Source organism: Simochromis diagramma, unplaced genomic scaffold, assembly GCF_900408965.1.
Source record: "Simochromis diagramma unplaced genomic scaffold, fSimDia1.1 OVJJ01000753.1, whole genome shotgun sequence".
In the NCBI taxonomy this organism is placed as follows: domain Eukaryota; kingdom Metazoa; phylum Chordata; class Actinopteri; order Cichliformes; family Cichlidae; genus Simochromis; species Simochromis diagramma.
In genome coordinates this window covers 6,645,111-6,672,123 of record NW_024387523.1, presented here as the reverse complement: position 1 = coordinate 6,672,123, position 27,013 = coordinate 6,645,111, and the positions used below count along the sequence as shown (strand labels likewise).

The 27,013-nt window shown below is 40.3% G+C and overlaps 2 protein-coding genes across 2 annotated transcripts; both read left to right on the top strand.

Annotated features, from left to right (window-relative positions):
* The first annotated feature begins 343 nt into the window (after window positions 1–343).
* Window positions 344–6,040, top strand: ciarta (circadian associated repressor of transcription a). Its single transcript, XM_040020766.1, has 6 exons — window positions 344–553; window positions 2,272–2,619; window positions 2,749–2,824; window positions 2,917–2,995; window positions 3,243–3,396; window positions 3,658–6,040. The coding sequence occupies exons 2-6, from the start codon at window positions 2,272–2,274 to the stop codon at window positions 4,024–4,026; spliced, it is 1,026 nt and encodes a 341-aa protein (XP_039876700.1). The 5' UTR covers window positions 344–553; the 3' UTR covers window positions 4,027–6,040.
* A 1,121-nt stretch (window positions 6,041–7,161) lies between these two features.
* rprd2a (regulation of nuclear pre-mRNA domain containing 2a) lies at window positions 7,162–25,416 on the top strand. The gene is given in 12 exon segments (XM_040020765.1): window positions 7,162–7,666; window positions 14,082–14,211; window positions 14,372–14,523; window positions 14,890–14,942; window positions 15,092–15,218; window positions 15,320–15,495; window positions 15,769–15,929; window positions 15,931–16,112; window positions 17,550–17,753; window positions 18,208–18,390; window positions 18,485–20,494; window positions 22,875–25,416. Coding segments are annotated over 11 exon segments (3,243 nt in total). The 5' UTR covers window positions 7,162–7,491; the 3' UTR covers window positions 20,185–20,494; window positions 22,875–25,416.
* The last annotated feature ends 1,597 nt before the right edge of the window (window positions 25,417–27,013 follow it).

Below are 27,013 nucleotides of genomic sequence, written 5' to 3'. Positions count from 1 at the left end.
GAGGTGTGTGTGTACGTGTATGTGCGCGCGGGGACCAGCAGCGTGGTCTGTTATTACGCGTTGGCTCTATAATGTGACTCAATCTGCATATCAACATTTTAGATGCCAGTTGCCTCGTGCTGTTCCTCTCGCTCTGCATCCACACCTACCACACGTGCGGCCGTTGAAGGATCGGAGGGATCCAAACGCTTATACCAACCAACCGACGTTGTGCGTCCCGCCGATTGGCCAAGCCTCTAGGCCAATGAGGAAAAGAGCAGCTCTGGGCTCAGCCAATCGCGGCTCCGTACACGCTCCAGCACGTGTAGCGGCCGTTGCGCTCGGTGGGTAGTTCGCGTGCGGGTAGGAGAGCTCCCAATGTAAGTGAAACGCTACGAGCGGAGGTAGCAGAAACGAGGAGGGACTGGCTAAGAGGAGTTACAGCTGTGCTCACAAGTAGAGCCGTTAGTTTTTGTGGAAGTCCCCTCTGTGAGCTTTGATTTATTTTTTTTAAACTAGTTCAAATAGCGCTAGCTGTCCTTTTTTAAGAGTCCAACTCTCCTCCGTCCAAAAGGTAAGAAGCTCCGTCCTTTTCCTACACTTTAACGTTTTTTAAGGAAAGGTGGCTCCTCACTTATTATATAAAGCCTGCGTTTTATTTTTACCTCAGATAGACGAAACAGTAACTTTTTACATTTACACCTTTACATAGCAAATTTCCAGTTAGCTGGTTGACCACGGGTATTAATTACAGAATGAAAACGGCATTAATACTGCTTTTATGCTTTTTCTTAAAAACATTTTCAGCTAACAATCACTCAGTTTGTGGGATACGGTTTTCTAGACTATTCCCAGTTATCGCAAACATGTTATAACTGGTATATAAGATGATTATTGCGTTTTACCAGCTTATCAGCTGCAGACGTACACACATGTGTGTCCTTACATAAATCAGAGACCCATATGTCTCCAGTTTTAACCATTAAAATTAAATACGTAATATCCAGCCTTAAGAGGCAGTGATTAAAAAAATCTAGTGCAGATATAAACAAACTAAGCTCAAGGCAACTAACATTTGCAGCAACACGTGCTATAACAAACTTTATGTAACAGGCCTTTGCGAAAATTTAAGGGGGCTCGTGCGATTGAACTGCGCGTTTTTTAAAGTGAATAACTGCGATTGCGTCGGTCGGAGGGCCTTCGTGTTCTTCCAGGGTCATAATCTATCAGAGTTGATCGTTATTGGCTCTGTCCTCATCTGGATTTTATTGCGGTTGCTGAAAATTTGCGAACACGTAACTCACTGTTCTTGGCAACAAGTGCACTTCTAATAGATATTGCATAAAAGTGATGAAATCATCGTGCTGCAGCATTGCAGTCACATGAGGGCTGATAAGTGTTTTATAGTAACATATGGATAGTATTTTCATTTAATGACTGTATTACTCAATCAAATACGCAGCTATTATAACTAAGGCGCCTTGTATTTTTTTTTCATGTTAATGTTACAAGTGATCTTCTATTTTATGTGCATTTAAAACATTTTGGTGCCCACCAAACAAATCCAGGTCTTTGGCCAAAGTAAAAACATTAAGACTGTGATAAAATATTGTTTGAATAGCAGTAAAATGCAAAGTTTTCTATTAAGTAACAATAAAAAGACTCTTTGCCTGACTCTTAACTGTATGCTGAAGGGCAGGTATGTTAAGGCTAACTAAGAGACATAAAATTCAGAGATGTATCCCCAGAAGCATCAAAACTGATCATTTGTTTAAGGTAATATGACCTCCTGTGTAAATGATCCTGGCATCATCACACTGTAAAAAACGAGTATGTAAATGTGTTATAAATGCTATGGTTTGGACCACAAAAGATTTCACAAAAGAAGTGAGTAGGTTACTGATAACGTATTGTACTGTTTGTACAGCTTCTTATGATACAACTTCTTAGGAAGTTGAGCAGATTTCCCAGAAGAAGATTGCTTTACTCTCCAGTCATCTTTTTTCTTCTATTTATCCCAGCTGTCTCAGGGCCCTAGGTGGGATACACCCCGGACGTGTTATCAGTCTATCTAACTGACTAACACAGATTTGCTCATATTCATTCCTATGGCCGAATCACCAGTTAACTAATATTCATGTTTTTGGAGTGTGGGAGGATGCCAGAGTACCCATAGGAAGAACATGCAAAAAGCCTGGATTCAAACCCTGGATCTTCTTGCTGTGCTACTGATTACTTTACTTTTATTCATAATCTTGATTTAAAAGAATTTCCTCAATACTGTCTCCACAGATGAATTCATTAGGTATTTCCTCCAAATGGCCATCTTATGACTCGCTACCCTCCACTCCAAGCTTTCTGCTCAGTGAGACTGAGCAGACTGAAGATGAGGCTGAAACCTTCTCAGAGGGAGAGGGGGACAGTGGGATTGGAAAGTTGCCTTCCGCCGATGAAGGAATCTCACTTTCTGGAAGCTACATTGGTTTACCTCCTCATACCAATCAGCTGCGTTTGAGATCTCAGTGTGACCGGTCTGAAAAGTGCTCTGACATGACTAAACCTCCAGGCTCTGCCCCTTCTCCTGAAGACCACACATTATCGTCATCAGTGACACCAGGGGACATCGCTTTCGCTCAGAAGGTGAGCACTTTTCTTTTGGAATCTTTAGGTCTTATTTTAGTAAACAGAAGTTTTTAGCTGTGTTAACTTTTAGTAAATAGCAGATTTTAGTTATATTAACAGTCTTTATTATTGCCTTTAATATTACAGTGTGCAGATTTGCACAGGTTTATCCATCCTCTCCTCGAGCTGCTTCATGGTTTAAAGACTGGCCGATTTGACCGAGGTATGTGTCTGACCATTATCCTAAATGATCTTCATTATTTAGTGCATCCAATCTGGTAGTTATATCCAGGTACCTGCTTGTGTTTTTGATAGGCTTAACCAGTTTCCAGCAGAGTGTTGCTATGGACAGGTTGCAGAGGATTCTTGGAATCCTACAAAAACCTGAAATGGGGTAAGTCCACCAAGAATGATACCTAATGCTCACCTGGTTGAGCAGCTGATCGAAATGTCAAAGGTTATAGTTCTTACTGCTCCTACCCTCTCTCCACATTATCCTTTTTAATAAAGTTAAAATGCCTTTCATAATAACTTTATTAAAAAGAAAACCTAATATTAATAGCAGTGTTAACAGCATGAACAGTGTTATCATTGTCCCTATTACCCCACAGGGTAATTGTACAATTCTTTTGTTTCTGCAGTGAGAAATATCTTCAGAATCTGCTGCAAATAGAGATGCTGCTCAAAATGTGGTTCCCTCGGGAGGCGTTTACATCCACAAACACACCAAACAAAACCACCACACCCAGAGTCGCAGCACACTGGAGCCAAAATCAGCTCCACATCCCAGTAAAGGTGAGCTTCCTCCTGGATGTCACCATATCTGTGACAGTGTTGTTTAATGTAATAGTATTATTTTAAGGAATGAAGGAGAAAAAAAGCAAATTAATGTACATTTAAAAATGATTAGAAAGCATCTTAGTATTTAGTAGAGTATTCTGTCTCCCCAAGGTCAACCTCATATGCTTTATTGTCCTTTTTTGGCTCAAAGATCTTAATTCTCTTCCAAGATGGCCTTGATGTGTTGTTATTTTTGGTTCTGCTCTCCCATTGCAGAAGAGAAAACTGAGCTGGCCAGACTCTACCCAGGCTGGCAAAGTCCCAGCCAAGCACGGAAAACACGGGAGCTGCCATGCTGCCTTTTCACTAGACACCATTTCCACGTGTTGGCGCGGATCCCGTACAGAACAGAAAACTCCAGAGGAAGAAGCAGACGAAGCAGCTGGGTACAGCTGTAGCTCTGAACACGAGTTTACACGCAGGACTGGCACTTTAAGCAGGCCGTCATATTTATGTAGCAGGAGAGCACATGACAATCGGAAGCACCCTGAGAGTTCTCCGCCCTCCTCCTCATGTGGCAGCCCAGCTACACAAGACAGCTCGGTGTCTTCAAGCAACATCATTACTACAAGTGACTCACCTTAGCTGGCCTTAGCTGACCTCACTATCACATGGAGGTGCCTCAGCATGCCAGCGAGACTGAAAGCAGAGGGCGGACTCGATTACATAAGAATAAAGTTGGGCGTGGAGCCAGTCTGTGATGCTTATAAGGAACATTAAACCAGGAGGAGGAGGAGAACTGTACAGAGATGGTCATTAACCCCTAACTATCCATTGTTGGGTTTTTAATGACAACAGAGTTATTTCAAAGTGTTTGTCTGAATGGATTTTTGTATACATTGACCTTTAAGTTAAAAAATGTTGAAAATACTTTTACATGTGTTAAAACAGTCTGTGCTGTGCTTTGTACGTTTTCATATCATCGAACGCAGCTCTAAGCAGTAGCAGTACAGGATTTCATGCCATTGATGAAAAATGTGTTTGTAGCAGGAAAAAAACGAGTCAGTTGAATATAAAATACTTTATGAAGCGACGATTGGTTCCACGGCTGCTTACATTTTTTTTGCATTTGCACTATTTTCCCAGAGAAAATAGGACAAATTAATTAGCGGCTTAGTTTATTGTGAAGCAACTCGCAAATTGATTACAAATATACCTCATTATTGAACTCAGATGACTCGAAATTTTATTTAGGAAAGTTTAAAAAGTATTTTTTCCAGCTGTCTGATTGTAGCAAGCAGTAGAATAAAGGCATGTAGCCGCTGCCAAAATGTGCCAAATTAAACCATGATGCATTATCATATCACAAGCAGCTTACTCTAGTGTCGCAGCACTTAACGTACGCTCTTTGTTTTTTTATCTGCACTTATTGAGAACAGATGTAGTCCCACACAGAACATGACTGACTAGTAATCACTGAGCCGAGTTAGAAACCAAAGAAGCTCGGTCTTTCAGTTGGTTTTTATTTTGTGAGCTAGCTGTAAATAGGTGGACTTGAAATATTTTATTACACTTGACCTTGGGCATGGGGTCACTTTTTCCTTATTAGGTGATTAAACAGGAATAATATAATATTTAATCCTGTGTGACTTTAAATTGATGCAGCTGCACTTTTGGATGACATTGAGGAAATGTTACACACTAAAGGGTTTGTGATGTTATTTATGAAAGCAGTACTTGAAAACCTTAATTCCATTCAGCAGACTTGGTGTGTGTTACGCCTGGGATGAGCGCTTTACAGGTTTTTGTAGGGGAAAGGGTGGGGGAGGAGGACATGTCATTTGATTGCAGTAGAGCAAATCTAGCTTATTATTCATACAAAAAAGCTCCAAATGCATTGTGTCATCATGAGGGTAAAAAACATCCCTTTGTGCCCTGTTTCAAATGGATTTGTAACCCTGGAAGTGCTTTTCTATTGAGTCATTATTAAGAAATATCAGGGGGAATACGATAAACAAAACACTTTCCATTCCATATCTATTAAATACCTTAATATTTTTTTGTACCACCATATTTTATAATCAGGTATCATTCATGTTGAATGACATTTCATCTCTGGTGGGATCTTTTTGTTTTTGTTTTTGTTTTTTTTAACCAGTGAGCCTTATTTTATCACATAAAGCTTGCCTGACATTAAATCATACGAGAAAAAGTCATACGAAAAGTGTACTGTTTTAACCAACGATGGTAACATCATTTTGCCACATATGCCACTGAAAAGTGAATGTTTCTCAGGCTTTGTCCTTACTTGTGTATGAATTTTCCTATTTAAAGCAGAAATTGGAAGCACAAGGCGGAGAACAATAGTGCAGCGGTGTGTTGTGTTAGTCTGTTAAGATGTAGCATCCTGGAGTACACTTTTTGTTGTGCTGGGTTACACTTTTTATTTGTGATAAAGGAGTTAAGAAAAAAAATCAGATTTTACAGTTTGATGTCTTTAATTTTCACTTGTTTTAGAAAATTTATTTCTTATAATGAAATTATTGCTGGTGATTTCTTGATAAGTACAGAATGACACGAATCAGCAAAATCAGCATTTTTCTGCATTGATGTTTAAGTTTTCTGCTTTCCAGCCACTAAATCTACCCCGTAAATATTTTTACAAGGCTCTTTTATTATTCCATGGGTTAGATAAGTACAGTTTTACTTGTATAGCATCAATTTAGAGCATATTATTGGAAGGTGAGCACACTACATCATTGGGGTTAGGGTAACCGGTCATGGCACATTCAGGCTGCATTGAAAAGGAAAAAACAAGGGTGCAGATAGGCCACGAGTAACACAGAAAATAACAAGGTGGGGCCAGTAACTGCAGGTCAGGAACATGCTGCTCCAAAGCAGGAGATCCCACCAGAAAGACACAGGGAAGAGAGAGAGAGAGGAGAAAACACAAAGCACAAAAGTGGTATTTTCGATGTGTGGGTTATATAAAGGCATTTTTATTCTTGTATTATTCTTGGTTCAGGGTCACCCGATCCAGCAGCAGGCCCAATTGTGAGCTTGGTTAAAAAAGGAAAGTTTCTCTTCACAGCAAAGTTTTTTTTCTGACCAGAACACCTCATACACTATGAACTTATTTACTCTGCATTCTTTAAATGGTACAAAAACAACATTTGGCTTCACACTGGTATGAACTAACCATCTGCTGTAGATTTCTCAACATTTTTTGAGGACACACTGCACAACATCCTGAGAAATTCTAAGTTTTAATGGCTAATTTGGAAATCACCTCATTGGTGTATAAGTATTAATTTTTGCCATTTTATACTGACTCAACTAACAAATTGGAAATAAATTGTGTGTTTTTGTTGGCAGGTTGTTTTAAATTGTATGTTATGTGTAGGGCCACATTTTTGCTCCAATAATTCATAGGTCAGTGTTGGCTTAACAAAAGAAAATATTCATCTGTAAATGGTTAGCTGCAAGGACTCAACTGAAAATAAGCGAAAAAACAAGCAACTTTGAAAGACCTTCGGAAAGCCTGAAGAACTATTGCTCAAGACTACCAAAATAACAAGAAAGTCTGGTTCCTTGGAAGCAAAACATGTAGAAATGAGAGGTGACTCAAGACTTTTGCACAGCACTTTATTAGTTTTTAAATATTAAAATAGAATTAAAACTCCTCTGCCACAACAAACAGTAAACAGTGCACTTGCTCTACCAATAACGCGCAGCTGGTGTCGCTAACAAAAAACAAAGAAGAAGAGAGAAGTCACCTTCCGTGACACTGGGTGGCGCCATAACCGAGCAGTGTTTGCGGAAGTGTTCTTCATCACCCCACCAACAACGAGTAAACAGATCCACAGGATGCCGCGAGGCGCTGAGTTTTAGTCCTTCAATGTGAAACGATATGACTGTTTAGCCGCGATAAGGAAGCTCACCGTGAATAATTTGTACACACACAGGGACTGGGACACGGGTTAGCAAACACTGAAGACGCTTTAGCATCTCGGAGCAGGCTGAGAGGCTTCTGAGTGCAAAGATGCCTGTGCTGCGTTAAGCTAGCATGCTAAGCTAAGTGCTAGCCTTCACCAACAAACTCGTCCGGACATGGCAGCGGGAGCCGGAGCCGCTACCAGCGGCTCTCTGGAGTCCACTTTGGACAGAAAGTTACAAAATGTGACCAACACCATGGACTCGATTCAAGGACTGTCAGCGTGGTGCATCGACAACAAGAAGTACCACAGTGTGATAGTGCGACACTGGATCAAGTGCTTGAAGAAATGTAAGTAGCCCTACTGCCTGCACCTTTGAACTCGTTTGAGCTCAACGATCGCAATGGTTGCAATGAGATGTTTGTGCTTATACATATTTTAAATATAGTTTTTATTCCTGCTGTTTGACGAATCATACCTTTATCCGGGCGCGTTAAGGTCTTTGTCCTATTTGCCTTAGGTTGAAATGCCGGGAAACGGTGGAGTTTAAAACTGGCGCTCCTTTGACAGCAGGGACATTCAAGCTGTCATCCATGTGCACACTATAGCCTGCGTTTACCCGCGTAGTCTACAAATAGTTTATAAACTAATGTGCAGAGTAGTGCCCTGTCAAAATTACAGTTCTGACAGTGCTACAAGAGGTCAGCCTGTGCCAGCTTTACAGGCTACAACGGGAAATTCAAGATTTAACAGCCTACCACATCACAACATATTATGAGACTGGAAAGACAGTTTTGTTACCAAACTGTATGACTGAGCTATTTGTAGTCAGCTCATGGGGAACAATGACGTTTTGGATGGGGCGGGACACCAATGTCCATCCATAATATATAGACCAGCGATGTCATAATCTTTTTACATCGAGAGCCACATACGGCTTAATTTGATTGTAATTGGGACAGATGAGTGAAACCCTCCTTTCTGTCAATGTAAACAAATTTAAATAAACATTAAATAATGAGATATCTTAATATATTAAAAAGTGCAATTTCAACAGTTCATCTAATTTGTTCTACACGTTAAGAAATGTTGCTCTAGTAAACCTGCCAGTATGATTCTTTGTGCTTACATTGTAAGAAATTAATATGTAAAATTACAGCAAAAGTTCTGGTAACTCATTGCCCAGACTGTCTGATAATTACAAAACAGGAAGTTTTTCTTAATTCACAGTAAACTTTCTGTTTCTCTTTCTTTTTCTTACCTTGGACCGGGTGTATAAACAAACAAACAGAATTTTCTTTTGTTGATAGTGAAAAAAACAGGAATTTCTGTGTCATTTAATTTTTTGTCCTTTACATATTACACTGTTGTAGTATGAATGGCCGAGGAGAAGGTCTTTCTCAGTAGGAAATGCTGTAAAAGTGGGTCGTATTGGAGTCCTTGGCAGGTCAAATTTGTCCCCCGGTGCCTTTTGCTTGAAAACCCTGATGTAGACAAAATATATTCTGTTACCGTAAACCTGCGCTGGGCAGTTAATTTATCCATGGGGCCACAATTGGGGTCTAATTGGGGTCTTTTTGATTTTTTGGGGTCTAAAAATCTACTTTCACCAGAAGCAGTTTATAAAGAAATAAAAAGTAACTATGAGCAGAATGAGTTCAGTACAGGTGCGGCCTTCCACAGCAGTTTTAGTTCCTCGTGTGGCCCGCTGGAGTAAACTAACGTTACCGAGTACACAAACTCACTTTAAGTATTGGAGTTGTCACCGACACTTTGATTATTTACATGTTTGTTTGGAAATTTGTCAAACTGCACCAGGTTCTCAGTGGGGCTCTATTATTTATTTTATAATAAATCAGTCAGTACTTTGTGTTATTGCCAAGGTATTAGGAGATGCTTTTGCAGCCTTGATCACACGTCTAGCTTTCTAGTAACTGTAATTAAGACACAGCTCCCACCAACCAGTCTTACACTAAGAAGACAAATCTTATATCTTAAATCTTAATCCTTGCTAGGACCAATCCTTTTGCCTTATACATGTTTTCACTTGGGTAGTGTCATCGCTATGTATCAAATGTTCCCCTGTACAATCCATGCTTCAGGCAGCATCTGATTAAGTGGAGCTCCTAACGGTTGAATCTACATTTTCAAGCCTTCACTGTGAGATTATATCAACAAAAGTACAATGTGCGTATTTTATTTGTGTAATTGGATTATGTTTGTGATTTAGATTCAGCTCACATTTTATGAATAATCAGTGCAGAAGTAGTTTAAACAGGTTCACAAACTTTTTCTTGCAGACGTGAGAATAGTGGTCTGTTTCTGATTCTCTGCAGAGCAGGTGAATAAATCTCATGCACAGCCCTTGAATAGTTTTCGAGTAATTTATTTTGACTTGCAGCTTAAGGATCATTCATATTGTTGGAATTGTCTAGTAATTTAAGACAAAGGCCATTGCTATTGAGACCTTTATACCTACTGTTCATTAATTTGTACTCTAGTGAGGTTTTAGCATTTGCTTTCAATTTAAAGTTCATCACTGTCTTTTGCTGATGAAGACAGCAAGGTACGTTCAGCGTGGAGCCTTATTAACAGCAGAGTTGTGGTTCTCCCTCTGTGATTGCAGTATAGTGTTATCCTCTTTTAGACATTGTCTCCATTTTGTCATTAAAGATATGACTGTTTCATTATATCTGACACCTGAGTTTTCCATTTATGCAGTTTAAAGCCTGTTAGGGATTTTTCAGAGGCTTAGTGGTGTACCGTGAAGACAGATGTTTTAAACATCTGAATAACACTTAATAAATACATTTAAAAACATAGCATTTAAATGTATTAACTGGAAGCTACCAAAGCTTTCTGGATGAACTTGAGAACGAAAATAAGAAAGAAATTGTTAAATGTGCGGATTAATATATCAGATTTGTTACAGTAATTTGATTATTAATTTAATAGAAAGTATACCAAGCTTTTTGGCATTGCTGGCTCTCCGTTTTCTGTTTTGTACTGTTGTAAATTAAATCTAACCTTGTGTTCGTCTGATAAAACAAGTGGACACTTTTGTCTCTACAGTGTCATATCTGGGGTTTTTTTGTGTTTTGTTTTGTTTTTTTTACTATTTTGGAAAAGTCCTGAACCAGTGATGCCAAACTCATTTTACATTGACCATCACATACAGCCCGCTTTGTTCTTAGGTGGGTTGGTGGAGTGAAACTTTAACTACACGTTTATTCCCAGAGGTATCTTAATATTAGATAAATAATGCAATTTCAACAGCATATCGTTTTTTCCCTACATGATAAATGTAGGAAAACACAAGCACCAGAAAACATTCTGGTAGCTCACTTTCCAGACTCTCCTGTGTTTATAAAACAAAGTGTTTGTTAATTGATGAAGATTTTGTTTCCTTTTTAATAGAAATGTCAATATTAGACAGTGAGACAGGAACTTCTGTTTCTGTCATTTAACAGACAGTGTCTTTCTATTGCGGGGCTTCCTCTGGTTTTGTATATATTCCTATTGCTTGTTATGCATTTCTGTTGTCTTACTATTTATATTTTAGTCCTGCACAGTTGGTATGGAGCACCCATGTACACGTGCAATGACAATAAAAGACTAACCTAATTGTTTATCTATTACTTAACTACTTTGGCGTGGTATTAATGGCTGCGGGACATCTTTATCAGCAGAAAAAGCTGTCAAACCTGTGAAAATATAGTTAAAAGGTCAAAAACATATGCCCTTTGTTGTATTTTCCAAAGCTGGGGGTCAGATTAGGTCAGACTGGCACCTTTGTCAGGCTGATTCAGGCCCCCGAGCCTTATGTTTGACACCTCTGTCCTAAACAAAACAACAGGGGTGCCCATATGGAAAAGAAATAGAAAAAACTTATAAAAGACTTGCATAAGATGTGGCCTACTTCATATAGTAAATCATATAAGGCTTATATGATTTACTCATGAAAGTGGCCACTTTCTCATTACTTTCATATATTGTTTTAGTAAGTATCCAAAACATACAAGTTTCATTTATATAATTTTTCAAGGGATCTTATATCTGTTTTCACTCTTGTATGCTTTTCATACAAGTTTCACACAAGACAGATACAAACTTTATAAGATTTATATATATCTTTTCCATATGGGTGGGGTCGAACTTACTTAATACTACTATTGCACTAAGGTATTTTTAATATACCTACATCTTACTAACTGCACCCTAATTGTAAGTAGTATTAAGTCAGTGCACCAGATTGGCTGGAGATAAGCTGGAAAACATTAACATTGTCCAACAGAAATGTCTTGATTTAAAAAAAAAAAAAAAAAAAAAGATCCCAGATCTTATGTTTAAACAAAAATAGTAAAACCACAGATCACTGTACAGAGTTAGGGACAGTAATTAAAAACCAGTTCCAGTGAAGAATCCATACCAAAATTTCCGGTTTATCAAAGTTGTATCAGTTCCTCTTCCTGATAAGAGGAATATTTTTTCTTTCACTTTGCAGAGCAATGATGTCAAGCATGGCAGTGGAGTTTCTGCACACCCACTTTCAAGCATTTCTCAGGCTCAAAGACAATGAAGTCTTTCTTACACATAAGCTGAGGAAAAAAACGTGTAAAATCAGATTGTAGATGCCCTTCATCTCTTAGAGCACATAAAAGACGTGTTCTCACTAATGAAATGCTGTATTCGGTTTAGGCTGCCCAAGAACTGGAGGGATCTTAAACGTAAAAACGTTTTAAAACAGTCGTGTTGATGTTGAAAAACACACAAACATGGATCAGGTCAGTAAAAGAATCAATAATGAATCTGACCTATAAGCAGAATCGATAATGGCTTTGGAATCAATGAAGTTGTATCAATATCCATCACCAGATGGGGTTCACTGACCTTTTGGTGATGTCTTTTGCAGTAATTTCTTCAGCTTCTGCTGGCTTGGCTACTAAGAGTGTGTGTGTGTGTGTGTGTGTGTGTGTGTGTGTGTGTGTGTGTGTGTGTGTGTGTGTGTGTGTGTGTGTGTGTGTGTGTGTGTGTGTGTGTGTGTGTGTGTGTGTGTGTGTGTGTGTGAGAGAGACAGAAAGAGAATAAAAATGTAAAATACACTACTGTTTGGAAAGCTTGATTCAACTGGAGACGTTCTTCATTGGGTGAGGGGGTGGTGGTTAGCAGTGCTGCCCGTCAGCAAGAGGTCCTGCGTTCAAATCCATCATCTTGTTACGTCTTTCTGTTTAGAGTTTGCATGCTCTTCTGTTGTCTGCGTGGGTCCTCTCTGGATACTCTGACCTCCTCCTACAAACATGCAGTTAGTGGGTTTTGTGAGTTGTAGTGAGGTGTGTTTGAATAGTTCTGTCTCTGTGTGTTAGGCCTGCAGCGAGGTGGACTCGTGTCCAGGATGTATCCCGCCTCTTGACCTATGGCAGCTAGGATAGGCTCCTTTTGATAATGCCTGCACTGCTGTGTATGTGTTGCACATGCGTTGAACGGGCCGCTTTGTAATTTAATATACAAGAGGCTGACTAGTCAGTCACTAGTCTAAAAATTTAGAAAATCAGCTGATTCCAGATCACTGTATCTCTAGTTAAAACATAGACTGTATGTAAAAGATGACTAGCCACTGTGATGCCACCGATTTTGAAGCCTCGAGCTGATTGTTTCCACCTTTTAATGAAGGTATTCATAGATGGATGTCTTTGGCTCTCGCTTGCCTGTTTCGCTGTTAATCTTGGTCGCAGTGATTTTACAGTTACCTGAAACGGTGTTTGACTTTGGAGAATTTAGAGTGATCTCTGAGCATATTACAGTTTAATCAATTTTGTTCTTCTAACGTGATCACACTCGCGGATCTCAGTGCTGCAGGAGAAATTTCAAAGTAAACTGTTTTGTAGTGTTTGGGGTTTGTGTTTAGGGTTCAAATCCTCGGCATAATAAGGAAAACAACAGCCTTTTGCTTTTCTAGTCCTGATGAGTAAGAAGCGTGGCTTTCATCTGTCATCTAGACAATTAGAGAATTAATAGAGACTTGATTATTTAAAGCAAAATTATTTACTTACAGAGAGTTGAAATTAGTTGCATTGCAGACTTATTTTGCATCTGGATGTTGGTTATTTTATCAAGCACTGATTAAACTATTGACCAGGAGATATTATGAGCTGATATCATATCATAAATATAAAAAAAAACTGCAAATAAAAATGGCACATGGTGTGTATAAACCATAAAACAGGCATTTTTAAAACTCCTTGTTTAGGTCATAAAATGTGAACAAAGATTGTGTAAATGATTTCACGTCTTTGTTTTAACAGTTAGCAGCTGATTAAATATTCTTGGTAGCTGTTGATTGCATGCTATCTTTTCTGTGTTGTTTATGAATCTGATTTATCACTTCAGACTTAATCACACATGTCTATAATGGATTTTTGTCATTTATTTAGTTTAACTGGGCATTAAGTAAAAATGTTGACCTTTTTATAAAGTACAAAAATTATAAATTGATAATAAATTAAGCAGTACGTTGGACCACTACTGATTTTGACCTATATTTAATAAAATAGGTGAAAGAGAGCTGAGCTGCTTCTCCGGCTCAACAGGTTTCAAGTCAGATTTTTCCATATGCACATTTAAAAATGGCACACATGCTGTGCAGCAACAAAAACAGTAAAAACGATGAAAGATTTAAGGGAATGAACAGCCGCAGATAAAAGCACCATAATTAGAAGCAGTCTGGTTCAAACAAGCTAACATCAGCACCTCTGTTTCCTCCAACAGCTGACGCCTCACATAGGCTCAACCTGCTATACCTCGCCAATGACGTCATCCAGAACTGTAAAAGGAAAAATGCCATCGTTTACCGAACGGCATTCGCCGAGGTGCTTCCCGACGCCTTCCAGCTGGTTAAGTAAGTGCTTTGTAGTAAGTGCTCCACTGGTGCAATGTTTCTTTCTGCTACTCTCTACCTTTCAGTGTTTCTTGTCCATCATTCCTCTCATTTGTTTCATTTGGACTCACATAAATCCAGCAGCCATCATTATAGTTTTTATCATCTCCCCTCTCTGTAGCTGTGAAGGTGACTCGAAGGTGATAAAATCAGCAGAGAGGATACTGTCCATCTGGGAGGAGAGAGGTGTGTATTCGGGGACTCTCATTGCCGACCTTAAGAACGCCCTGATCAAAGAGGAGTCCCCTCCTGTCACTCCTGTGGAGCAAAAAAGTAAGTTTGCTTATTATTTTTATAATTTTTAATTTTATTAGACGCGCCATCTTAACATGAAACTTGTCGTTACCAGTCGTGGCACCTTGTACAGTTAATTGTATTTTAATTGCAGTTACAGTTTTGGCTGTCAGTGATTATGAAAACACAATTTATTTAATTTTTAATTTAATTGGCTTTAAGACAAGTTTCTTATTTATTAGTTTTAATACATCCACAGTTTTCCCAGAGTTTAGGAATAATTCCGGTAAATAATTATGATCTCAGTTCTTAAATAATGTTGCATTTCATTCTGTTGTGTAGATTTCTGGGTGTTTGTAGTTAATTTTGCTGTTTGAGTTTATGGGCTTTTTATTTATTTTAAAGCTCCAGTCGAGTCTAAAGCTGATCTACGATCCAAGGTCGTTGCTGAATTCGTGGTAAGTGTGATGTTAGAGTTTAAAACTCCTCACTAAACTCCAGCTGTGCTGTTTTACAAGCACGGTTGTTATCGTCTTGTCTTTGACTCAAACGCTGTGATCAGACTTTGTTGCGCTTATGATATGACTGACTGCTCCCTCTGCTTTAGCCGCAGGCACTCATAGACCAGCTGTCCAAGTACAAGAGATCTGTGGAGGAGGTCGACCTCAGAGAGAAACAGCTGGCAGCTATGAGGGTTGACATCTTCAGTTCTGATGCCCTCAAGAAACTCAAAGGTATTTTATTCTTTTTGCTGCTATACAGTCTAACCTGGACCGATAGGAAGGATGGGTTATGACTTTGACGATTTCCTCACATTACTGCTTGGTTCTTGCAGATAAGGCAGGAGGAAAGAAGTTCTCCAAGGACTTTGAGGAAGGAAGCGCACAGCTACAGGAGTTCGTGAAGTTCTTTGATAAACAAAACAAAATCCTACCTCAACTCATGGAGGCACTCACCAACGCAGATATCTTCTATGAGATGCAGTACAAGGAAGTGAAGATTGTAGCTAACGTAAGTGAAAGAGGTTTATTTTTAATTTGTATTTTTTTTGTTGTTGTTGTTCTAAAGCATGAAGAAATTCAGTTACCTGTAGGTTTATTACCCAGCTGGTGTTGGGCATTTTGGTACATTATGTTTTAGACTCTTATTTGTTGCTAGCTGTAGATAAACCTTATGCCTCTCTATCTTGCAGTTTGAATTTGCGTGAAGTCTGTATTAAAACTGGCTAATAGACTTAACATTTACATTTTCATGTATTTAAACTCCGTTGCTTCTCCTCTCAAGGCCTACCAAACATTTGCTAACCGGGTGTCCCACCTCAAGCGTAAGCTGGACACCTTGAAGTCCACCTTGCCCGACCTGGACGAGTCACCCATCCCCTCTCCCTCGGCAGACGCTCCATCTCCAACAGGCTCAGAGTCTCCTTTCCACGGTCTGGAAATGGCCCACCCCTGATCCAGACCTCGATGGTTCTGCAATGGACGATGATGCAGAGCCCCCAGCCCCCAGCCCTCTGTCCTCCCCGGGGGGGTCTCCCAGAGACACAGAGGCTCTCGGTGAGAATGACAATCGCGAGGTGGAGGACATGGAGCTGTCTGAGGACGAAATGGAGAGTGGGGGCATCATAGGTAAGGAGGGGGTAATGTTTTGGGGATTTCAAGCCTCTACAATGCTTTTTAAGTGCTGTGTGGTTTTTATATTGGTCTTCAGTACTTTACTAAAAAGAATGAAATGACAAACACAGGAGAGACGGGCAAGCACCGTAATGACACAAAAGTTCTTAAGCATTGCATGATAATCATTGTTTCAACTTTTGCAGTAGCATCTTTTGAACCTGCTGTTGGTAGTAGTTAATACAGATGTTACATGGTGTCATCGAACTAGTTCAAATGTTCCTAGTTTTAATTTTAAAAGCAGTCTTTTTACATATTTCCTTTGTTTTGAGATAAGCTGACTTGTTAAAGTTTTTCCTGGAGGAAAAAAAAGGGCCTTTTGGATTTGACTACGTTCGAAATAAGAAAGGTGATGAGTCTGTGTTACCTTATTTGATAGAAGTTTGACAGTTTTCTTCTCATTTCTGACCATTTAATGAAGACAAAATGTCTGTTATACACAATCTGATGAGACTCCATGGAAGAAACAGCATCTGCGCAGTAGCTGATGTGCACATTCTTAAATTGATCTGCATGTTAAAATAGGAATATTCTTCCTCAATGTAGTTTGAGTTCTAGCGTGTGCCCAGCCCACTGCCATCACATATCACAGAGTATGCATTTACTTAGATGGATGCATTGTGATCACAGGTGAAACCATCGCCTGCTGTGGACATCTGGTAAAGCTCTGCATCAAAGATAAATCAGGCTTTACAAATCACACCTGTTATTTAGAGGAATTCATTAATCCTGAAGCATCCAAGCGGTTTTAGTGGCTACGTTGACCAAATGGAGTCATTTCAAAACTGGAGCCAGATGTGGCAGAGTTGAAGTTTTCATTGGGAGTGACTAGGGTTAGAAATTGGTACGTCAGAGAGAGACAGCTCAGGTCGAGGAAATTGGAGACAAAGTTAGAGAAGCAAGGCTAAGGATGCTGAATATGGAATAGCACAGAGGAGGTTCATGGATGTAGTGAATGAGGACATGGAGAAAGTCGGGATGACAGTATAAGCTGGTAGGGATAGGATGGTATAGAAGTAAATAATTAGCTTTGGTTACCGCTAAAGAGAAAATGTTCTAATGTAATTATCCATCTTGAGCTAACTTTGAGCATCAGGTCTCTGCAAAAGCAAATCTCAGTACCCTACATCTCTAGGAAACATTTTTAATATTAAAAATATTAAAACACTTGTGAATATACAGCTAGAGTCATAAATATATTTTCTGTTCTCTTTTTTGCACCACATTCCTTCCTGCAACCATTATTTAAGTAACTTTTGAGAAATTTGCCCTGGAAATCAGGTGACAGCGACAAAATTAGTCACAAAAACCAAATGTAGAGAAACTGCACTTAGCTGCACCATTACATTGGCCCTCTCTCACTGTTATCGCTGCCATATTTTCTTTCCTCAGTTGAAGAGCGGACAGAACCCGTTCTCCACCCAGAGGTGCCCGCACCGATGCCTGCAAAAAGCGTGCCATTAGTAGCGACAGAGCAGCCCATCGTCGCACAGATCGCGTCTCCCATTGCCGCTCCAGCGGCCGCTCTGGAAAGTGTGGACATGAATAAAATTGGCTCCATCCTCAACAGCTTAAGCTCAGTCGTGAAGAACACAGGTGAGTAACGAGGGCCTTTTTGTAACATGCACATAGATGATTTCTTTCAATTCTTTCAAAATAAAATAAAATCTTCCACGTGCCGTCATTAAGCGTGTCTCGACTTCTGCTATGGAAAAACCAACTGGGTTTGCAATGTGTTTGGAGCGTTAATATCTTTGCAGTGTCATTAATTTTTAATGTAGAGATAAACAAAAAGATCCTGAGAGCATATGTGAGTATGTACTTAAACTGCATATATGTTTTCAGTGTCTTTAGATTGCATAGATTTAACAGAGTATTTAAGTTAATCCGGTAGGTTTGTCAAATGTCAAAGTTAGTTTGTTTTAAATATACCTCATAATGCATAAATCTATGAATGAACATTTGGCCTTCACAGATCTGTTAACTGTCTAATAAAAAGTTAGTATATGGTGGGTTACTCTGTGAGTGAGTGTAGCTTTGTTTTTTGCAGCGCCGTCAGTGGACACTCCTCCTGCAGCTGCCCCCGCTGTCTCCTCAGTTAAGAGCACGCCTGCTCTTCCTGTGGCAGCACAGGACCCCAGTTCACTGGTTAGTATCCTCTCAAAGGTAGAAGTGAGTCCTGCAGACCTCCTCAGTGCTCTGTCCAAAGTCCAGGGTCAAAGCAGCCTCGAAGGTGAGAATCAACCTTTACTTAAAGTATTCAAAGAAATGTTGATTTATAGCAGCACCCTTGCTTATCTTTCTTCTATCTTCCTTGTGCCCCTTAGGCATCACCTCTGTTGTGGGCAGCTCAGCTGACTCCTCCAGTACAGGCAAGATTACTGCCTCTCCTTCATCCACAGTTTCATCAGCGGTACCCTCTCAGAGCTTGCCTCACTCCTTTGGCACATCTGTGCTTCCCCTATCCAGCTCTACTGCAAGGCAGAGCTCAAGCACCCAAGCATCCCCCCAGAATTCCAACCCTGCCTCTGCCCTGGTTCAGGCTCTTCATAGAGACATGGATTTGACAACAGATCCTGAACCATCCTCTACAAGTTTAGAGTCTAAAATACACAGCTTCTTGCAGGGAAACCCTGCTTTTAGTGCATTTGACTTGGTTTTTTCAACAAACCCAGCTCTCGGAAGCAATAATCATAGTCCGGTTACTTGCACAGACACCCAGGATGGGACACCTGTGCGGGACGAGGGGGGAGGCACGCCTACTCAAGATGAGATTATGGACAAGCCAATGGTGGTTCCATTTGCTCCCAAATTAAGTCAGTCATCTGTTGAATCTGCAATAATGGCTCCTGTTGCATACCAGAATAGCACACAGCCGAACCCCAACAATCCACAACAGCCTGCTCACCTGCAGCCAGGTGTCGCTCAGAATGGGCAGATCTACCAGGCGTACCGGTTTGGCAAACAGGAGATCTCTGAACATGGGATTACTGCCCCGGTTGGACATTACCAGCAGATTTCTGCACAGACAGGAGGGCCAGTGCCTGGAGAAAGAGCCCCAGGCAGTGCCGGTAACACACAGACTGCTGACAGCTTTCATGGGCCTAGTGAAAGGAGTTGGTACGGTGACACTTACCCAGAGGGGAGCTCTCAGCAGCCCAGCGGCTATAATATGCCTGGAGGGGCTCAAGAACACAAGACATCTGGACTTTATCCATACCAAGCTGAGCAAACTCGTGAACCTCAAGAGCTGCTCTCCCAGCAGGGGGGCACCCCATTGCATGGTTTCTTTAAAAGCAATCTTCCTCCTGTCCCAAGGTTACCTCCCCCTCCTCGCGGTTTTGAGGTTTCCGTTTCATCGGCCAGCAATTCGATGATTCCTCCGGAGCAGCAGCCGATTCCCGGCACAGACTCTGGGGACGTGCTCGGGGCCAGAACTGAGAGTGTCATCAGTGGGATGGTGGTCCATGATCATCAACACAAATCCCTGTTTCATCCTGATGAACATCTGTATGACACTGACCAGCATCGGCCACATCACCCTGAGGATTTACATCACCAGTCAGATGACAGGCATTACCAGGGGGACCTCGAGCGGCACCACGACGAACTCCTCCAGCACGAGCCCCCTTATTTCCAAGACAATCCTTATCACGGCCCAGATGACCCGTATTACAGACCAGGCAGCCCTCCACACCACTATCCCCGAGTTCGAGGCCGCCTCACTCCTCCACTCTCAAACTCAGAGGAGCCTTACTACGCCCACGACTACCCACATCACAGCCCCCCTGCTCCGCACTACCCTCCTAGGAGACCACCGCCTCATCACGAAATCCGTCATCCCGGTCTACGACCTCCGCATCGACCTCCTCACCCTGCACATCACCCACACCCCAGAGGACCTCCTCGCCCCCCTTTTCCTCAATTTCAAGGTCCTGACCCGAGGTTTAGAGGCAAACGTCCAGGTCTAAGACCAGGAGGCCCAATGTTCCCCCCTAAGAGACCCTTTATGCCCCCACGGTACTGACTGAGCATGTAGCCCTGAGACTGCTCACATTCAAAAGTCTTGGAGGTCATAAAAGCCTCTTAAAAACTGAAATGGAGACTGCAGGTGGATGAATGTGCAGTTATTGCACTGGGGTGGGCACGATGTGGCAAAGCTGAGCTGAAGAAGAATTAATTCAGCAGCTTCCAGAAGAAAAAACTTTAAATGCAGAAGGAAAAAAGGGTGTGTGGAAGACTGAGGAGAGCCAACACCAAGAGACATAAAGAACACGGTGCCTCTGAGAGGGTTGCTGAGCTGAAGAGCGAAGACAGAAGATTAAAGAAGATAAGAGGTGGATATATATACATATATATATATAAAATTCACTTTTTGTATCATTTCCTCCAATATGAAGCACTGCATTAAATGTAAGCGTGTCAGAGTGCGTGCATGGTACGTGTGTGTGCATGCAGTCCAGTCTAAACCAACTAGACACAGATAGTTCCACACCTTTTTTGAAAGACAGTTATTTTTGCTAAGACGGTGAGAAAAGAGTGTAGTTGGTGCAGTGTTTCTGCTCTTATTTAGTTTTTCAGTGAGCAGTTTTGACTGCTTCAGTCCCGTATCAGCAGGATCCCATTAGCGTTTGAAAAATCGTTAATTTCAACTTGTCTTTGGGTATGACAAGCCGAGTGTATGCTATGGAATTTCTGTTTCTTCTACAGTACACATTAGCATATTTGGCGGAATTATTTCTCATTGTTCCAGCTCCAAATGTTCTGTGTTTTGTCTTTTTGTTTTTTGTGAAGCATTGCTTTTCCCCACCTATGCGCAAGATCCCTTCGGCGATAATTTTTACGTCCCGTTTAGGAAGGCGACACAAATCTAGTCAAGGGGGGGGGGGATTTTTTTTTCCAGCCTCCAACACCGACGCAGAAGAAGTGCATTTCTGGAAGGAGGATGAAGACAGTCGGCTTCACTTTCGTTTATTTGTACTGACCAATAAAAATCTGAGTTTGAAAAAAGTGTCGTTTATTTATTTATTCTCTCTCTTTTTTTTTTTTTATTATCTCTGATCCCTGACCTGTTGCATCACTGCCTTTACTTCTGCATCACATTTAAAAGCACCTAAGCCAGGACCTCTAATTATTCACACAGAAATTATAACGCCACTGGCCCCATTACTCATGAACACGACTGCAGGTAACACTAAAGAGTGTTGTGGGGTTTCTTTTTTTTCTTTTTTTTTAAGCTATGGTTCATAATTTAAGGATTAAATCTATAATACTGTTTGGGAAATGTGTTCATCAATGTATCAGCATCCCATTAGGTTTAAAATACGTTGCTGCATCAGACCAGATAAAAGTGATATTAGAGGAAAAAGCTCCGTTTACTACATTTATTACATTTATAGGGATAGACATTTCTAAAGAAAAACATCTTAACTTGATAAGTCAGATTTTTGCTCTGAGTCACTTTTTTGTTACATTAGGTCTTTAAGTTTTTTGGTATTTAAGATAAATACGGTTAAAGAAGTAGTGTCCACACTGATTGTGTGTACCTCTGTGTGCATAGGTTACTTAGTTTAATCGAATCACATTTGCTCTGCTTTGTTGGGCAGATGCCCGAAAAGTTGCCTAGTAACAAGAATAAATTTGCAAAAGATTAGTTTGGCTGAGATCCAAAATAAAGTAGCGGCGGTTTTACGCGTAACTTGGATCCTTAAAGCAGTTAAAGGTCTGTTAGGTGTCTCTATGTGAGGCTGCCGTGCAGGGAGCGTTAATGCAGTCAGTTTGGCTTAATTTGAAACGAACACGTTTTCAGTAAGGCTCTCTTGACTCCGCAAATATTCTCTTTAATTGAAGAGGTCCAGATCGATTTGGTGCCAAACACACACACACAGCCTCAGCGTGAGGATCACTCTAAAAGACAAAAGTGGTGATCAGTTGGATTGATTAGGCAGTTATAATCAAGTACCGAAAGACCCACTTCCCTTAATTCATTTGCAGTTTCTTAGTGCGGTCATTAAATTATTACATTAAATCAAGTATGAGAAGTTAAAAAAGACATTATTATTGGGACTGTTATTTCTAAGTGCGTAAGCGGCAAATAATACAGCTTAATTTTTTCCTTTTAAAAGTGTCGACGTGAATGGGCTCCTAACTCTGATAAATCCGTGCAGTTAAAACTGCCCTTAATTTAGGTCTACTTTAATTAGCACGGAGGTCGTTTAGGGAAATGAGTTTCGATTTTAGCAATAAATCGTTCCCTTCGCGCACACAAACACGAAAACAAAAAAACCGGTGTTAGATGAAAACAATTGGAGGGAACAAATAGAAAACGAGTGCTCCCATTCGACATCTTTATTGGTCAGAAGTTAGTTTTTAATCTGCGGAGTTTACTTGGAAATTAAACATAGTCACAAGTGAGCCGGCCGTCGCCAGATGTCAGCACATCTTCCCAGAGTCACTTTGTTAGAGAGGGGAGGGGTCGCCTATAGCATGAAAAATTCAATAAATAACTAAATTATTCAGCATTTATCAGCCTTCATATCGGGGACGTGCGTAAATGTGTCAGGTCACCTTAGTGTACGCATTTTTCTTTGTGTTTACGTAAAGGAAGAAGTGAGTGAACATTACCTACACACACGCACCTCTTTCCCCCTGAATTTTTTTTGAACTCATTCCCCGTTTCTCATCCCCTCCCCTCCTCGCTCCTGTTTTCATCCTCAGGGATCCAGAGCCACACTTTGATGTGTCTGATGTGATGGAAACCTTTCCCCCACGTGTTAACTGATGAAGATGGTGGCGGCTCCTCTCTTTGAATCCTGCACCGCTCGCAGTGATCTCTCTTCACGGCCTGTTATGAACGCTGTGCACCGGTAAGGCTTTCAGTTTAATAGCTACATCAGAAACTAAGTGCCACCAGCAGGAAATCAAAACAATCAATACAGAGTGGGGGGAAAATAAAATGTTGAAAATGGTTCTATTTTTTCTCCGTCCCTGTGTGTGTGTGTGTGAGTGTGTGAAACACAGGAAAGGAGGACCGCTGGACATAGAGGACCATGTGAGTACAGCCAGGATTATTAATAACCTTATGAATAATTACAGCTATTTTATTGCCTTCTCTTTACATTGCTTTAAACAAATCTGTGCTTTTCATGCTTCCAACCTGTACAGATACCCATTAAATGCATGTTTTTGTGGAATAAATGATCATTGTGCAAATGAAAACAAAACACAGCGTCGCTGTCTGATCATTTCCTTACAGTATTTAACAAACGAGCATCTCCAAGCTCAGTTTAAGAAAGTTGCCCTTCAATTTAAAAATGTCTCAATTTTAACCAGACTTTGAAATTTTGTTGTAAGAGACAAAATTCAAAGAGAGTGTCTCTTATGACCTTTAATGAACATTGAGTTTAAGACCCATTTCTGGAGCATTTAAATCTTCCGGGAAACATTTGTGTAATTAAGTTACAGTCATTGTGGGAGTCCATTACACCTGCACTAAAGGACAATTTTGATTGGATCAATTAGTATTTCCATTTCAGATTGCTTTCACTTTCCAGCTGACCCCTGGTTTGTATTTGTTGGTGAAACCTTTGTACCATAGCATTCATATAACGGCTCTGCTTTTCTAATAAAAGGTACAAAAGACATAAACATCTTTATTTCTGCTACATTTGTTCAAAACTCTCTTTATAGTCAAACCTTTTTATCTTCTTAAAACAGTGTTTTTTAATGGGTTTTGTTTATTTAATCCAGTAACATCTAATTCAGAACATCAGTTTTGGCAACCGCCCTCATCGCTGACCCTGTGCTAGAAGAATATTTGGGTTTTTGGCTTTTGAAAATGGTTCTTCAATGTCTTTAAAATCAAGGGGAAAATAAATGTGTCAGTTAACAAGTCAAAAAAATACAGTTAAGTATATAATTTCCTTAAAAAACAGGGTGGGGTTCTTGCACCTTAACCCTGTGGCACCTCAGACAGCAGAGGGTTAAATGATAGTCATGTATTTCAAACTAACCTTTATTTACCTAGTATTTATACTTAGTTCTAAATATTCGGTACACCTTGCTAGTACTCGGTTAGACTCACTTTTCCCTTAAGAACTATCTTAATTCTTTATGGCAAGGTGCTGGAAACATTCCTCAGAAATGGCTGACATGTTGGCACCCAGTGTGGTTCAGTGTGCTGTGTGTTCAGAGATGCTGTTCTGCACACCTTGGGTGTGATGTGTGGTTATTTGAGTTACTGTTGCCTTCTTATCGACCGGAAGCAGTCTGACCATTCTTCTCTGATCTCTGATCTCAACAGCAGATCATCTTGACCGTGTCTACATGGTCTATTTGCGTTAAGGAGAGGTTAAGGAGGTATACCTAACAAAGTGGCAGTGACTGTATATTAGCAGACTAGAGGTTTTGTATTATTAAAGATTCAGATCTATCTATCTGTCTGTCTATCTGTACAGCAGCACATTCAAATCCACAGATTTATCTTTCTTTTTTCTGAAGTCCTACATTTAGAGCACAGCAGAAACATAAGCACCCCTGCTGGCATCGCATTTGTTAGCAGCTTGTCACCAGATGTCGTTGTCAGTTACATTCCGAAAAATAAAATTGTCATCCATTGTGAAAACGACACAAATCACGTACCCGACGCTGTTCCTTATCACCCATTTATACCCGATCGACACCAGATGAATTGAGTTTTTGCCACGCCTGCACCACGGGCTTACAGAGGGGCTGACTGGCGGCGGGCAGATAGGATTTAGTGACTGATGATGGCAGATGGCAGTCTTAACACAAGCCGAGGAGATGTTCTGCTGTTGGAAATATAAAGTATTAAATGGTGAGGCCACCGAGAAATCTGTGCCCAGAGGTATGCTTAGAATAACTATAACGCTGCTGCGATGCTCAAGCCAACCAGGTCCAGATCGTGACTCCTTTGAAGTAGCGCCGTGTGCGCATGTCGGGTGTGTGCAGCCTGCTGTCATGTGGGTTCATTGTTTACATGCTGCCGAGATTTCAGAGAGGGCGTGTGTGTGTGTGTGTGTGTGCGTGTGTCCTGTGAAATCGGCCCCCGCATTTACGAATATACTTATGAATATAACGCCCTTTCCCCTACTCAGAGAAGCTACATTGTATCCCCGAAAATGTATCGTGAGCACACTGAGCTGATAGCTTTCAGGACCACGGCCAGCTCCACAGCGAGAACAAAAGGCGGATTTGCGTCTCTTGATGTCAGGGACTGTCTGCTTTTTAATCTCCACGCGAAAAACGAATATCCCGAAAACAAACACCTGCTGCCTTATATTTTCTATTTAGAGGGAAAAAGAATTTCCCTTTATTTCACCTTGAATTATCAGATATTTTTAAATACACAGCATTTTATTTTAACCTGATTTTAGGTTTCTGAGCAGATGAGATGAGCTGGCAGCTTATAATCGGAGGGTCATTAATGCATTTCTGTGTGGGTTTTTCATGTTTTCCACTGTCTGTGCAGCTCTGAATGTGAGTGCAAACACTTGTGTTTCTGTGAACGTGTTCATTATGCATCAGATCACAAGCCCGTCCATCCATTTTCTACTTCTTATACAAGCCTGTGTTACAGGGAAGCAGCCTAAGCAGAGGTGTCCAGACCCGCTCTCTCCCCAGACACCGCCTCCAGGTTTTCTGTGGTTTTCTCAAGCCAGCAGAGAGACATGATCTCTCCAGTGTGTCCAGACTCTCCTGCGATGTCTCCTCACAGCTGGACATGCCCAAAATAACTCACATAGAAGTCACCCTTGAGGCCAGAAGCCTCACCAGTTATACACACACACCACACACACAAAATATATATATATGATATGTATGATATATATATATATATATATATATATTATATATATATAGATATATATATATATATATATATATATATATATATATATATATATATATGATATGGCTATATGTAGTAAGATGATATATATGTAGTAGATATATATATATGTGTATGTATGTGGTTGGTGTGTGTGTGTGTGTGTGTATAATAGGTATAAGATAAATAGATTATATATAGATATAGATATTATCAATATTCTAGAATATCATATACTCGGATACTATCTAGCTATATAGTCTAGATATGTATCTGTCGTTATGTCTATGGATACTAGCGAGCTGATATCTCTCTACGTAATCTGTCTCTACTCTACGTATCTTATCTCTCTCTCTCTACGTTGTCATCTATAGATCTCCGATGTATCTATCGCTATCCTGTATATCCGTATAGAGCTCTCTCTCCGTGTGCACGAGATCTCTCTCTATATATGTATCTGTATCCTGTCTTCTCTTATCGAAGCGTATGTAATACGTAGCATGTATATATAGAGAGATCTATATTATATATATATAAAATGACGTATATGTAGATGTGTAGTATATCTATGTATAGATATATAACGTATATGTATATGTATATATGTAGAGATGTATAGACGGATATGTATATAGATATATATATCTATAGAGTACTATATTCGGTCATACGTAGATGTATAGTACTAGATATCCTTATCTTATGGATATATAGCCGTAGAGTCTATAATCTCTATACTGTCTATGTGCTGTATAGGTTATATATATCTCTATCTCGCGATAAAGTACTGTATCATATACTCTGTCTCATCGCTCTATCTATATCTGTGCTAGCTATCCTCTATCTATCTGTCTCGTACGTCAGATGTCTCTGTCTACTCGCTCTCTCTGTCTCTGTCTTCCCCGACGTCTATGTCTACATCGTCTCGATCTCTATCTGTATCTATGTGTCGGTATCTCTACTCTGTGTCTGTCTCTCGCTGTCTTGTGTCTATCGATCTGTGTCT

Coding starts and splice junctions, on each gene's coding strand:
- ciarta (XM_040020766.1), top strand. CDS start 2,272: ATGAATTCATTAGGTATTTCCTCCAAATGGCCATCTTATGACTCGCTA. Junction 2,825..2,916: donor GACTGGCCGATTTGACCGAG/GTATGTGTCTGA, acceptor TGTTTTTGATAG/GCTTAACCAGTTTCCAGCAG. Junction 2,996..3,242: donor CTACAAAAACCTGAAATGGG/GTAAGTCCACCA, acceptor TTGTTTCTGCAG/TGAGAAATATCTTCAGAATC.